General features: G+C 47.3%; 2 protein-coding genes across 3 annotated transcripts; both read left to right on the top strand.

The window, feature by feature from the left end:
• Positions 1–639: 639 nt before the first annotated feature.
• On the top strand, positions 640–4,668 carry naa50 (N-alpha-acetyltransferase 50, NatE catalytic subunit). Of its 2 annotated transcripts, none has more exons than XM_051410660.1 (5): positions 640–845; positions 2,228–2,361; positions 2,721–2,840; positions 2,932–2,998; positions 3,181–4,668. In XM_051410660.1, exons 1-5 carry the CDS (start codon positions 838–840, stop codon positions 3,356–3,358), a joined length of 507 nt encoding a protein of 168 aa, XP_051266620.1. In that variant the 5' UTR covers positions 640–837; the 3' UTR covers positions 3,359–4,668. The 2 variants fall into 2 exon arrangements, with proteins under 2 accessions (XP_051266620.1, XP_051266619.1); XM_051410659.1 differs by having other exon boundaries at positions 641–845; positions 2,225–2,361.
• A 265-nt stretch (positions 4,669–4,933) lies between these two features.
• Positions 4,934–14,268, top strand: LOC127369445 (basic helix-loop-helix domain-containing protein USF3). Its single transcript, XM_051410845.1, is given in 8 exon segments — positions 4,934–5,033; positions 5,592–5,652; positions 5,734–5,765; positions 5,884–5,966; positions 6,092–6,188; positions 6,308–10,600; positions 10,603–11,258; positions 11,887–14,268. Coding segments are annotated over 7 exon segments (7,020 nt in total). The 5' UTR covers positions 4,934–5,033; positions 5,592–5,608; the 3' UTR covers positions 13,702–14,268.
• Positions 14,269–14,428: the final 160 nt, after the last annotated feature.

Genomic DNA, 14,428 nt, shown 5'->3' with positions numbered 1-14,428 from the left:
TTTAATATCTTTATAGCAAGCCTTGAGCCAAAATGGAGGCGCTATAACAAATTGCAGTGATTAAATATTTACTCTCTCTCTCTCTCTCACACACACACACACACACACACACACACACACACACACACAAAACATAATCTAAAATATAGCGATGGTAAAATGGAAGAATAGTTCTATATCAATAAATAATGTATTAATACCTCTCTGAAGTGGTCTCATTATGTATTTAGGGGACATGTTATGTTTTTAATGTTGTTCCCTTGACAGTGTGTTAAAAATATTTTTATTATTTTTATGTAATTCAGCAAAACTACAGAAACGGATCCAAAAATGAAAGTAGTTGTAACATGCATATATAATGTGGGTATTCGTGGCCCTGAGTTTAGCCTCACGGGCCGCGCTTCCTCTCACGTTTGCTACAAATCCCGCCTCAAGCGAACTCAATCTCTTTCTTCTCAGATTAAACAACAAAAACACAATTTATCACCCAAACACGTAAAGTACCCTACGTGGCTTTTTAAACACTCTATAACGAAACTAAACAGGCGCTTCCTTTGACGGTCGCATCCTGACAGACCAAACTCCCGGGCACAATAATCCCCCCTCCTAACCTGCAGCAGCGTTCTGCGCATGCGGGGGTCAGGGTTGACAGTGTCCACACAGTCGTGGAAGGAGTGCGGCGGCTAAAGCTAACTGCAACTACCGCAACTAGCTACATGTGGAGGGTAAAACGGGAGGCATCCCCGACCCCAACTCTGTCACAAAATCCTCCTTTTTTTACCCAAAACAACTCTAAAGTTCAGCCTCATCGAAAATAAGGGATACTATCTGTTTACAATGAAAGGGTGAGTGTAAGCTTTTGAGTCACGAATAAGTAGCTTAGCACGAGTAAAGTTTTTCATGTCTGTTTTTTTTTTTTTCTACAAGGGGAGGAGACGGCGAGGCTAGCTAGCCTGCTAAGCTGCTTTTATATTAGATGTAGGGGAAAAACAAAAAACAAACAAAAAAAAAAAAAAAAACCAGCGCCAGCATCGATACCGTAACACTTCTGGTACGGTGCTTCGCGGCCACTTGAGCCGCTTGTGGGTTCGTTCAGGTCGCGGGCAGGCAAAGCTAACCCGCTAACGTTAGCTGCTAGTGGGAAGCTGAGTCAGTAAACCCACTTCAGCCCAGCGACCACAGGCAGACTCCGGGTGTCAGATAATGTCGACTGCACTGAAGCTTACAGCGTGGTGGGGCCAGATAGTTGGCAGCTTGACGAGCTCCTGGCACCGTGAGCGGTCTGTTGTCCCGGCTCTGTGTCAGTCACCGTGTTGACGTTTACACCGACAGCAACTCCTGAGTGTGTGTGTGTGTGTGTGTGTGTGTGTGTGTGTGTGTGTGTGGATTGTCAGATTGCATGTGGGCGATAATCGGTGTATTAATTGTTCAGATAGGGTTTCACTGGATTGTGGATGGATGCAACAACACACGTGACCAACAGCTGTTTTTTTTTTTTGGGATGTGTAGTCTCCTATAAATACCTCCAGTGAACCCCTGAACCACACAGGCTGCGGAGTTGTATGTGGGTCACTTACTTTGACTCTATAACACACACACACACACACACACACACACACACATTTACTAGGCTATCTTAGAAGTGAGTCTTGGTTTTTAGAAGTTGTAATGTCTGTCTGTTCTAGAAATTAAAGGAGAGGATATCAGAATTATTAGTTTCAGGTGTTTATGTTGCGATAGAGGGTGGTGAGTAATACTGCGTGTGGCATCTCATTGTGTTGTGTCATTTTATCTCAGTGGCACAGCTTCCACCACATCTGTATCATAAGGACAATACATGTTGCTTAGGGGCTGTAATCTTTCAGTTATTAAAACCAACTATTAATTTCTTAAATCAATTAATGAATCGTCTGATATGTGAAATATCAGAAAATGGTGAAGCAGCATAAAGCAGAAAAATCATCACACTTTTCAGAAGCTGCAGTTTCTTTTAAAGATACCGACTCTTTTTTATCTTAATTGACGAAACTAATCAATTGTTTCAGATTTAGCATTAATAATGTTAATTAAATGAATCAACTGCGTTTGAGTTGTTGGTTTGGAAGAAAATAGTCTTTAAGTTACAAACATGCTGCAGTGGATCTTTATTGCATTTGAGTCAAATTATCCTGAATCTAACAGTGTGCCCGTTGTCAGCCATTTGACCGTTTTGCTCTTGTTCCAGTAGCCGGATCGAGCTGGGGGATGTTACGCCCCACAACATTAAGCAGCTGAAACGTCTGAACCAGGTCATCTTCCCTGTCAGCTACAACGACAAGTTTTACAAAGATGTACTGGAAGTTGGAGAGCTTGCAAAGCTAGGTAAGAAACCCAACTCATGTTCTAATACTGATATAAGTCTTTTAACAGGGAATGCAAATGCAGTGAGATATTAGGAGGGAAATCGCTGGCAGAATTCAGTCCTTCGTCAGAGAAATGTAGGGGATTTAACAACCACAAAGACGAAAAGTATTCTCCTTTAACTGCTTGGTTTTCATAGCAGTCATTCATTCAGCCATGCACGCAATTATAGTCCTAATCAAATTGTGTTGTCATGAAAACCTTTACATCTTCCTGCCCTCTGCAGTCTAGCAATCATTGCTCTTTAGGTTAGAAGGAAGGAAGGAAGGTTTACCTGTCTGTTGGTTATGTTTCCGTCTTACCTTTTCTTTGTCTTGCAGCATACTTCAATGACATTGCAGTGGGTGCTGTGTGCTGCAGAGTGGACCACTCTCAGAACCAGAAGAGACTGTACATCATGACGCTCGGCTGTCTAGCACCCTACCGTAGACTTGGAATTGGTAAGGAGCTCCGCATCTCTAGAAGACGCTGCAGTGAAACTTGTGATCTTGTGTTTGGTTTTACCAACGTTGCCTTTGTCTTTCTCTCCAGGTACAAAGATGCTGAATCATGTGCTAAACATCTGTGAGAAGGATGGCACTTTTGACAACATTTACCTGTGAGTGTCTAAATGCAGTCAACAGAAGCAACTACCAGATTAGTGATATCTTTTTTTTTTTACTGAAACCGATCAAATTGACAGATTCTTTCCGCCCTAACATAAATGTAAATTATTTTTTTTCTGCTTTTCTGAGCGATCTTTTCTACCACTAACTGAATTTCTTGTTTCCCTTCCCACAGTCATGTGCAGATCAGCAATGAGTCAGCCATTCACTTTTACCAGAAGTTTGGCTTCGAGATCATCGAAACAAAAAAGAATTACTACAAGAGGATAGAGCCCGCAGATGCCCATGTGTTGCAGAAGAGTCTGCGCAGCCCATGTGCAGCGCCCACCGGAGAGCTTCAGAAGGCAGAGTAGGGGCACAGTGTTTGGAAAGAGCACAGATGTGCCCCTCTCCACAGAAACAGAACTGTGACAAATGCCCCAGGGTCGACACATTCAACACTTTCTTCAAAGGACGCTAAAAAGAGAAAACAAATTTAAAGTACAAAAAATGCTGCATTTATTTTGCAAAGGGGTCCCCCTTTGATTTTTTTTGCATATTTTATTGCTCCCCTTTCCTCATACAGATGATTGAAAATGACAAAAAGCTCGGTATCTAAAAGTGCTCCTATTGACAAAGTTGCCAACTTCAGACAGTTTTAGACTTGGTGAAGGGGGAGGGTGTGGTGTTTGCAAAGCATACTGTTTGTGTTTGAGTTTTTATGCGGTTATGAAGCTAATGGGGACATATCTATACTGTTGGGCAAAAGTAAACAGTTGGTTTGAAGCTGTAAAAGTGTTTGAAAGACCATCACTGACACGCAAGTCCCAGCTGGTCAGCTTGGAGTGATGTTTCGAGTTGTTGCGTGGAACAGTCACAACTCTATTCCCTCGCCACCTGAACCCTGGGATTTATGGGAAATGTGTCTGACCAGTTTGTTGATATGTCATGTCCAGAGGGGAGAGGCAGAAATGTATCCCCTCGGTACAGACGTAAGGAAAGCTGAACGGTTTTGAGGTGGTGGGAAGACGTGATCACCACTCATCATTTCTGAATAACTTTATTTTCCAGCCTGTTAATTTAATTCCCCTTCAACTGTTCTTTTTATTTTTTACATCGAGGTGGCAAATGGTTCAGAGGTTCTCCTGGGTTTACTACTAAGAGTGAAAACATTAAGGGACGAGAGAACTAAACAAAATATCGTTGTATCGAATGTGTTTCTGAGAAGGGCAACACACAATGTCTCGTGAGGGATGTTCGAATAACAACAGATCGGCTGTTTGGGATTAGATTTGGGCATTATTTTTCAGTAGTAAAAATAAAGGTGTGTGATGATGTGGTCTCTAAATGCACTTAAGTGTTTTTAGACATCTTACCTTAAACACCTTTTGGCACCTTGCAGAAATGGTCTTCTCAAACTTCCTGCCTCAGTCGGCTTCTGTTGTTACACACGCCTTCATTAGATTTTGAAGCTCTGCAGATTGTTTGGAAATTTTGTTATGGTCTTTTTGAACAGTGTTTTACCCCGAGGAAGCTCTGACCCCTCTGCATGCAAGGAGAGTTGTGTCCTCTCCGCTGTAGTATAAGCATGTTTTTCCTTTCTTTGAAGAATTTTATCTTTTCTGGAGCTCTATATTGTAAGACTTTTTAACGTCTGAATAAAGGAATTACTATTTGCAGTAAACATGTTGCTAATTGTCGTCTTCTGTTTCATGTCAAACCATTAGATAAACACACAGAAATATGTTTGAATGTTGTGTTTTTAAACATAACTCTGTCTAAAGATGCACAAGAAGTGTCTTAAGTGCATTCGTTGCAACCCCGTCCCTGAATGCCCTTTAGCACGTCGTGATTGGCTGGAACCTCCCCAGATCTGGAATGCTATTGGCTGTCAGCTCCCCCCAGGGCCCGCCCCTTTCCGCGTCACGTTAGGTGTATCCAGATTGTTTTGAGAGATGAGTTGAGTTGAATGCTTTGCTAGCTAGCAGTTAGCCTCCAATCTCAAAGTTTTCGCGGGGACGGACAGTCTCCACAATGCCGACGCTGGAGGTTAGTGGAAAGTACCATCCATTAGCAGCATGTCATCAGCAGGGACGCGAAGAAATCCGTTTTTAATCCGCTTCATAATTATGTCGGTAACGGTGAGCTAAGATAGCTATTAGCCAGCTAGCTCACAGAAAGCTAGCTGAATAGGTTATTTGGTCAGGTTGCTAGTTTTCTTGGTAGTGAAGAGACGGGGTAATTATCTGAGCATCACTTACTGTCACCGTGCATCAGGACTCTCAGCTGTTCGGTAAACAGTCTGTAATTGTGCTGTAATATACAGATAATGTAGTTTAGGTTAGCTGTAAAGCTAAGTAAATGAACACCAGCTTGTTAGCATCCAGTAGTTGTACCAGTGGCTCAGTGTAGCTTCATAAGATCTCTACTGTTGTACCAAATGATATGACAACACTAACGCGTATTAGGTGTTCAGACACATTGTCTGGTGTCATGTTTAAAAGTCACACTGTGTCCGGATGCTTTTATGTTTTCATTGCAGGAAGAGCACGGAAGAGGTTTAAGGACCAGCTGTTAAATGTGTTGACTGGTACCTTTATCATACAGGCAACTGTTAGTACAGGATGCCAGAGATGACTGAAACTCAGACACCTGGTCGTAAGCCCAAGTAAGTAATCAGCACAGGGCCCTTGGTTAAATATGTGCGTAGTTGTAATAAGAAATGTTTAATGCTGTTTCTTTTTTGCAGAAAGAAGAAAAACAAAGAATCTCACAATGCAGGTGAAATATCTCCTGTTGTGTTTCTATTCAAACCTTGCTGCTTGGAGAACAATGATGTTTTGTGGATTGTTTGTAGAAATGTAACTGGACATTAAAGTTTAGTCTCTTCTTTATATAGTTGAGAGACACAGAAAAGAGAAGATTAATGCTGGGATTAACCGCATTGGTAATCTTCTGCCCTGTTCCCAGGCACTTAAACAGGTAAGAGATAAGCCGGCATTACTGTTATGCCTTAAAAGCAACATGTTATGGTCGGATGAGTGTTTGTACAGGCCAGTCAACTGTTGTGTAGCGTGTATTAACAACCTCCATCCCCTTATTTATAGAGTAAGAACATGATCCTGGAACAGGCTTTTCGCTACATTACTGAACTGAAGAAACAAAATGATACAATGCTTCTGGAAGGAGGCGATAAAGTCCAAGGTGAAATAATACAATAGTTTTTATAATGTATGAAGTGTCATTATACAATATGTGTGCTTGGAATTAACATATGATTAAATAGACTTGATTCATTATTTGTGTGTTTGGTCTCTGTACAGCTGAGGAGATCCGTCGGCTGCGGCGTCAGTTGGAGGAGCTGCGGAGGGAGAGCGCTCAATACATCGAACTCCTCAAAGCTCATGATATTAACCTTTTAGAAGACCCCACTATTCACTGGAAGGGCAAACAGCGCTGCGCCCAGGTTGCGAAGGTGACCCCCACTCACCAACTCCCAAAGGGGATCATCGTCTATTCCAACGGCAATGTGATGTGCCCAGCAGGGAAGGAGTCGAGCCCAGCGAAACAGTCATCTGAAACATTAATTCTTCAGCCACCTCCTGAGGTCAGTGCCAGGTTGAGGGTTAATGGAGCCCTGCTGCAAGTTAATACCTCTTCTTCCACCCCTGCGCTTCTGCCTGGGTCAACGGCCGCACCCAGCCAGTCTACGCCAGGCCTGAGGATGATAGAGCAGTGTGTAGTTGAGACACCAGCGGCCCCCAGTCTGCCACCGTCTGTGTCTTACATCACCCTCCAGATCCCTGCAGCCACCACAGCCCTGCCCCAACAACCGCTGCCTGCTGCTCCAGCCACCTCATCCTCACACCTCCCCAGTGAAAGCCTTGTTCAGCCCATGTCCAATCTCACCACGCTTACCAAAGCTATAACCACATCCAGAGCAGCGGACTCAGAGGTCTGCTCTTGGGTCACACAGGACACTGCCATGAGGACTGTGAGTTATACTGCTATCCCCAACAGCCAAGCTCTTTTGAGGGCTGGTGCGGCAGGCAGCACACAGACTACCTGGACAACGCTGCAGATGGCGGGGAACACAGTGCAGCCAGTCTGCCAGAGTCTTCCCACCCCTGATGTTATCAACACCACCCAAGCTGTCCAGCAGGTGACTGTGTGTCCAGTTGGCAACAAACCTTCTGTCCAGCCCATTCATATACAGATGCAACCACATGTGCCTGTACAGCAAGCGCCCGTTACAGCCCACATTCAAGCACAGCCGTTTCAGAGACCGCCCCAGCTACGGTCAGCAATCCTAAACCAGACACAGCCTCAGCCTGTCCTAGCCCCCCAACCTCAGTGTGCTGTTCTCCCCCAGTCAGCAATAGTACCCCAGCCAGCTGTAGTGGCCCACACTGCCGTTGTGTCGCAGCCCCAGTCTGCTGTACTTCAACCAGCGTCATTGGTTACCCGTCCTCCGACAGCCCTCATCTCTCAGCCTCAGCCCGCCTTGGTGCCCCAGCCACAGGCCACCGTGTTGCCCATTCTTCAGACCATGCAAGTGTTGCAAGTAAACCCAACCGGAGGGACAGCCTCAGGTGTAACAGCACCACAGAACGCTAACAACCCAAGTGTGGTCATCCTGCAGCAGGCCAGTACTTGCCCAACCCAGTCAGTTGTAAGGGAGGAAATAACTAATCAGACACCCTGTCAGCATATTGTAATCATCCAGGCACCCAATCAGACTGCACCTGCCCCTCAGAATCCTCAGGTTGGCATGGTGTCTGCGGCTGTGCCGGCTGCAGTGCCTGTTGTGTCCACTCAAATACCCACAACCAGCAATTCAACATCTGCCACCTCCTTACAGAGTGTTGGGGGAAAGCAGCTGGTGCACATTCTCCCACGCCCTGTTCAGCCTCAAATGAACCATCCCCTTCAGGTCACCCAGGCCTCCTCTTCCCCACCGGCTCCTCCAACACCACAGACTATCACTGTGAACGGCCAGGTGTTTGCCTTGCAGCCCATGAAGACCTCTGATAAACCCAGCTCACAGAGTGGCCAGAGTACACTCCAGCTGGTCCAGCCCACCACCACTGAGGAACCAACTACTAATGTGGCCCTCAACAGTTTAGGGGCACTCAGCAGTCTTAATCAGAGCATCTCTCAGGGCCTACCACTTACCATTTCTAGCCAGAACAATTGTCAGCCTCCAGCTACTCCATCAGTAGTGCAGCCTCCTGTTCCAGCATCCGTCCCTGTTACTACACTTGCTCTACCTGCTCGGCAGCTACAGGTCCCTTGTTTGAATCCAGTCAAATCTGGGCTGGTGGTTAATGCCTCCAAACCTTCAGGAAAGAGGCTTCGCACAAATACAAAGAGGGCAACGGTTAAAAGGACTAAACCAGCCAAGAAAAAAGAGCTTAGTCAGGCACAGCCTGCTGTTGCTGTCTCAGCCAAGCCAGTGGCTGCTGCAGCAGAAAGTCAAACAGTTCAAGTTACGGTATCTCAAGTTTTACAGCCCTCGACTGTAAAAGTCACGGACATTCCCCCCAGTTGTACCACACCTGTCACAACTACAGATAGTAGTGAAGCTATAGCAAACGTTAACTCGACACAAAACACTCAGATAATGATTGTGTGTAGTTCATCTAATGAGTCAACTGTGTTTAGTCAATCCCATCAACAGAGCAAAAGCTCCGTCAGCGCATCTCAGACTGATGTTATATTCAGTCATACTAATACTAGTGGTGTTGCAACTGCAGTTACGCCATCATCTGTCAAGCCATCAGTAACTGCAGCTGTGGCCATTGAGAGTAAACCAGCTGTAGTCTCTGGCAACAACTCAGCTGTAACCAAACACTCAGTTCCAGAGGTTAAACAGGCAACCACCAATTCAGCAACTGGCATAACACAAAGTAAGTCTGCTGCCACCACTGCTGTTTCTAGACAGACCAGATCTGTGGTCAGTTCTGCAGGTGCCAGTGAGACTCGTTACACTTCCACCACCGTTTCCACTGCATGTCTGACTCCAGTCTGCACCAGCGGTGTCACAGCAGTTACACCAGTATCTTTAAATCAGACTACTCAACCAACTTTAGTATGTCGTCCTCAGGGATCTAATACCCAAGGTTCTCTGCCCTGTCATGAACCTGAATCTCAGCCGACCACTTCACACTTGGTGTCCACAACAGTTGCACTTTCATCCCCTGCTGCAACATTTTCTACAGCCCACAGCTCTGCTACAGCCCCTACAACAAGTTCAGAGTTCAGGAAAAGGGTGACTACCAGTAGAGCTCCAACACAGCAGAATGACTTGAATATGCCCAACATCTCCCCCTGCCATCCAATTGAAGTAAAACCACCCCAACCCCCTAGAAGAGAAAGGGAGGCTCAGGTAGAGAGACACTCAGCAGCAGCAGAGAAGGAGAGCATGGTGGCAGCAACGTCTGACGCTGCCTCTAGAAAGGATTTTGCCTTATCTCAACAGGTGTACACTAACCTTGACGATCAAACTATAGAGCACCCTATGACATCGAGCAGACAGACAGATTCTCCAATGTCTACAGGTGCTGGGGGAGGCAGAGGGTTCTCTGTGGCATCCATGCTTCCCCAGGGCCACAGTATTAGTGCATCCTCCAGCTCCTTTGGGACATTTACATTCACTTCTGAGCAGGCAGAAATGCTGGCTTTGGCCATGCTAGAACAGGACAGTCCAGGAAGACGGAGTGGAGGTTGTTCTGGGGACAACACTGCTTCAACAAACCCCACCACTGTCACATGGGAGACCCCAAAAACACCACCAGTGTCTAGCAGTAAAGAAAGGGGCTCAACTGGACAGCAGACAAAAGTGACTAAACCCATGGACACAGTAACAGTCAAACCTTCTGTCCAGGTATCTGTCAGAGGACAGGCTGGGGACGGGTCTGTCAGTGGGCCCAATGGAAGTAGACATCCACAGAATATCTCATACTCCCAGTCTCAGTCTCTCCCCCAGGTCCAGTCTCAGAGCTCATCCCAGAGCGGCACTGTGGCTAGCCTCAGTGTGAACAACCTGATCAGGCCCAGCTCGAGCCAGCAACCGTACCCTGGCTCTCCCAACCTGGTTGGCCAACAGGGCTCAGTTCCCTCACCTGTGGGGACCTCAGCACACATATCCCAGCCCTCAAACAATGCTCTTTCCCCCTGCTCTGGTGCAGCCCAGCTGAATGAGTACACCCCCTTGAAGACTGCGTTAATGAGGGCTCAGGCTGGAGTTGGTGTGGGTGAGCGACAAGCGAAGATCATTTCCAAGCGGCAGGCCCAGGAGGAGGTGATGCTAAACAATGGGAAACGTCCCAAGCCTTGCCCTCCATCAGCTACCACTGTTAGCCATATGGATGTGAAAGGACCAGACCACAGCCAGATGATGGTGGGACAGCTGCCTCCCACGTCCTCAGCTGTCATGACGAGGATTAATTCAGACAATGGAGGCCCCCTCTTCTCCACAAACTCTTTCATGAGCCCGGTAGTTCGGCCCACGGATGGCCACTGCCCTCCTCAAGGACCCCCTGAGCAGAATCAGCCAGGTGTGCTTCATCTGCCCCAGGGTCATCCACAACATGCTGCAACCCAGCCTGGCCAGCACCTGGGGGAAACCTTTACATGAAACAGCAGCAGCAAGAGCAACAGAGACACCATCTGTATCATCTGCAACACCACCTGACACAGCCTGACCCTGCACAGCGCCACTCACTACACCAGAGGGCGCTTCAGCAACAGCAAGAGCAGCAGCAGCATGTGCAGAAGAAGCGGGGACTGGTCAGAGGCACTCAAACTGGTTCACCTGCTGGCCTGCAACAGAAGCAGCATCACCTGGAAAAGTCTGGAGTTCAACAGCAGCACTCACATCAACAACAACAGACGCAGCATCAACAGCACACGCAGCAGCAGCAGCAGTCGCAGCAGCATCAACAACAGTCACACCAACAATCGCAGCAGCATCAACAGCCAACGCAACACCAACAGTCTCATCACCAACAGCAGACACATCAACAGCAGCCACAGACGCAGCATCAACAGCACCAACAGCAGCAGCAGCAGCAGCAGCAGCAGCAGCAGTTGCAGCAGCAGCAGAGCTCCCACTCCAGACACCAGCAGCATCTACAGCAGCAGATCCAGCAGCAGCAGCAACAGCAGCAGCAGCAGCAGCACTTTAGGCACCAGGAGAAGAGCTGTGAGGCCCAGGCAGCAGGATCCAGAGCCCACCACAGCAGCCACCTGGCCCAGCAGGAGCACCTCAAGGTCAGTGTTACATGGTAGATAACATGAGAGTGTGATTTAAGAGTTGAAACAAGACACAGTGGCTTAAACTAACTAACGATTTTATTTTATATATATATATCTTTTTTTTAACTTCTGGTGACATTTCTCTCAGTGCAGTAAAATGCGTTTAAAAAAAAGTTAACCCCAGGTATTTTTTGGGTTGGTAAATCTGTTCAACCTATTTGACACTGGCTGATGACAGAGTTTTCCTTACAAAGACCTAGCTGTAGCAATGCACTGCAGCAGACCACATTTACACAGCCACAGCAAAAAACATCCTAAAAACAAAAACAAAGTGCTTGCCTAGGAGCTTTTTCTGTCCTGGACCTTGCAGTGAATAAACAGCGCCCTGCCCCCTTAGCCACAGTTGAGACAGAGGAATGAAAATTTAAGGTTTTAAGTCATTTCAAGTGAAACACAATTAAATTATTGTAATATCTTGCCAGTTATCAATATTTTCAACAAAACATGGTGTTGAATGAGTTTGAGTCTTCAAACCATAACTGGCTTTATTGCTTTATGGTAATCCAGCTGAAAACACAGATTGATGATGTTGAATATTTGACTTTTGTATGAAAATAACATTTTGACTTTTTCTCTCCCTCAGCCTGGTCAGGACCATAACGCTATGCAGAGGATGATGAGCTCTAGGACTCTGGAGCAGCAGCTCATCTCTCCTCCCAGCAATCCTGCGTCCCGGTCATCTGACCTGGCCTGTGCTCCGTCGCGTCAGGAACGCCACCGTGTTTCCAATTACTCTGCGGAGGCGCTCATCGGTAAAAGTTCCACCAGTGGTGAACAGCAACAGCGCATGGGTCTTCACCTTCAGCCTGGCCGCGGTGCCGCACAGGAGCAGCCGGACCTCCGCGGTTACCTGGACACATCACGAGGGAAGGCCAACATTGCACACAACCCACAGAATCGCCTGCCCTCTGACCACCCGGTGTCTGCCGACGTTCAGCGGGTCTCTGAGTGTCCGCCATTCAAGGCCATGGGAGGAGGAGGAGGAGCACATCAACTCAGTGGTTTTGAGGCTCAGGTGTCTCGTGGAAGTGACATGGCCTCTAAATCGGTGCCACCTTCCCAGAGGGGCCCTCAGGGGCAGCAGCAGGGAGGGTTCAGGATGGGTGTTGGCCCTCCAGCAGATGGCAGGAACCGTGGCGGCTACAGCACAGCTCATCCTGGCTCACAGGGAGTACAGGTTGGACCAGCACTGCCCCGGGAGCAGGACAGTTGTCACCAGAGTTTCATGCAAAGCCTCCTTTCCCCCCACCTGCCTGAGCAGAGCAACCACCAGCGAGTGCAGTGCTGTCCCCCAGTCAGCATGGAGTACAGCTGTGTGCCTGGAAGCTCTTCAGGAGACATACAGGTCAAGGCCTCCAGCCCCAGTGTGCCCCAGACGCAGAAGGCCCCAGCTATGAGGCTTGGAGAGGGCAACAAGGGCCACATTTCTCAGGTCAGCAGTAATATGCATGGAGGCCCAGGTGTGCGTGCAGGTCTCCCCCACCCTCCAACTCCACACAGCAGCTCGGAGCCAGGCCGCTCCTCAGCCCCCTCCAGACCACCCACTGCTGTTAGCCAGCACTCTCGCCACATCCCCCGAGATACTCAGCCCACCAAGCTGAGACCTGGTGACCGCGCTCGATCAGGTACTCTGAGACACAGTAACCCCTTTGAACCTGAGGGACATCTGCCTCTGCCTTCGGGAGGAGGGGTGCTGCTGGGCAGACCACAGTCTGGAGGAGAGGCACGACGCAGTACTATCGTTCGCTTTATGACAGACAGTTCACAGGTTCCTAGTGACAACAACCTGGTTCCTGACCAACACCTAACACAAAACTTTGGTTTCCCCTTTATTCCTGAAGGAGGGATGAATCCTCCACCTCCCATCAATGCGAACTCCACTTTCATCCCTCCGGTCAGCCAGCCCAACGCCTCCCGTACACCGTCCCTTCTGCCTGTGGAGCCCCAGAACACTTTACCTTCCTTCTATCCTTCGTATTCTCCAGCTGCTCACCCCAGCCTTCCCAGCGATGTCACCCTCCAATACTTTCCCAACCAAATGTTTACCAGCCCGAGTGCCGACAAGGGCAGCGCTCCTCCCCTCAATAACCGCTTTGGCTCTATCCTCTCCCCCCCTCGCCCTGTTGGTTTTGGCCAGGCCAGCTTCCCCTTGCTTTCAGATATGCCCCCTATGCCCATTGCCAACTCGTCTGGGATTACCCCTCACATATCAAACTTCAGCCTCACCTCGCTGTTCCCTGAGATCGCCACAGGCATGCCCACAGATGGTTCGGCCATGCCAATGTCTCCCCTGCTGTCTCTATCCAACACCTCGTCAGCCGACCCTGGCAAGCAGCCCAATCGTCCTGCCCACAACATCAGCCACATTCTGGGCCACGACGGCAGCTCAGCCGTGTGAGGAGAGAACCTGCTGCGTTTTGATTGAACTGGTGTCCCCGAACTGAAGAGTTTAATTTTCAATTTGAGATGTGTTGTTCTTTAAAATGTTCAAGAAGAAGTGGTGAAGCATCTGATGAACGGTTTCTATGTTGAAATGACACCACGTATGTCTTTTGTTGTTTACATGTTCAGTTTCAATCTTAAATTAGTTTCCTTCGGCATATGTATGATGTCAAAGTTATAATTTGTAAATCTTTTTATTTGACAGTGACAGGAAAATGTGGTCTTTTAAAGCTCTTTGTTTGAAATAAAAACCGACTGTTCGGTAAAACAAAATCAATGTAGGTTTAGAACTTGAATATAGCGTATTCTGGGGTCATTAAGAAACCTTCTGCACAGTTACCTACCAATGTAATTTACTAACTTATATCAGGTTGTACTGTACAGAATCAGTTTTTTTCCAAGAGCTATTTTGTAAATACCAATGTTTCATATCAGAACTGTTAGATTATGTATGTATTTGTAAATACAAAATTGATTAATAAAGTTTATAAGGAGACATTTGTATTTGCTGCCAACTGAAGAATTGTGTGTGTGTTGTTTTTTTTTTACTCCACAAGGTGGCACTTGAACTCATCACTTGCTTGTTTTTTTTGTCGTAGCTCTGGGGGGTGTTTCAGAATCCAACAGTGGGAGAAACAATGAAAATTAGTGGTGGTAGTGGTGTCTTTATTCCACCAAATTGG

This window comes from Dicentrarchus labrax, unplaced genomic scaffold (genome assembly GCF_905237075.1).
Source record: "Dicentrarchus labrax unplaced genomic scaffold, dlabrax2021, whole genome shotgun sequence".
In the NCBI taxonomy this organism is placed as follows: Eukaryota; Metazoa; Chordata; class Actinopteri; family Moronidae; genus Dicentrarchus; species Dicentrarchus labrax.
The sequence above is the reverse complement of the archived record's forward strand: the minus strand, read 5'-3'. Positions and strand labels throughout refer to the sequence as shown.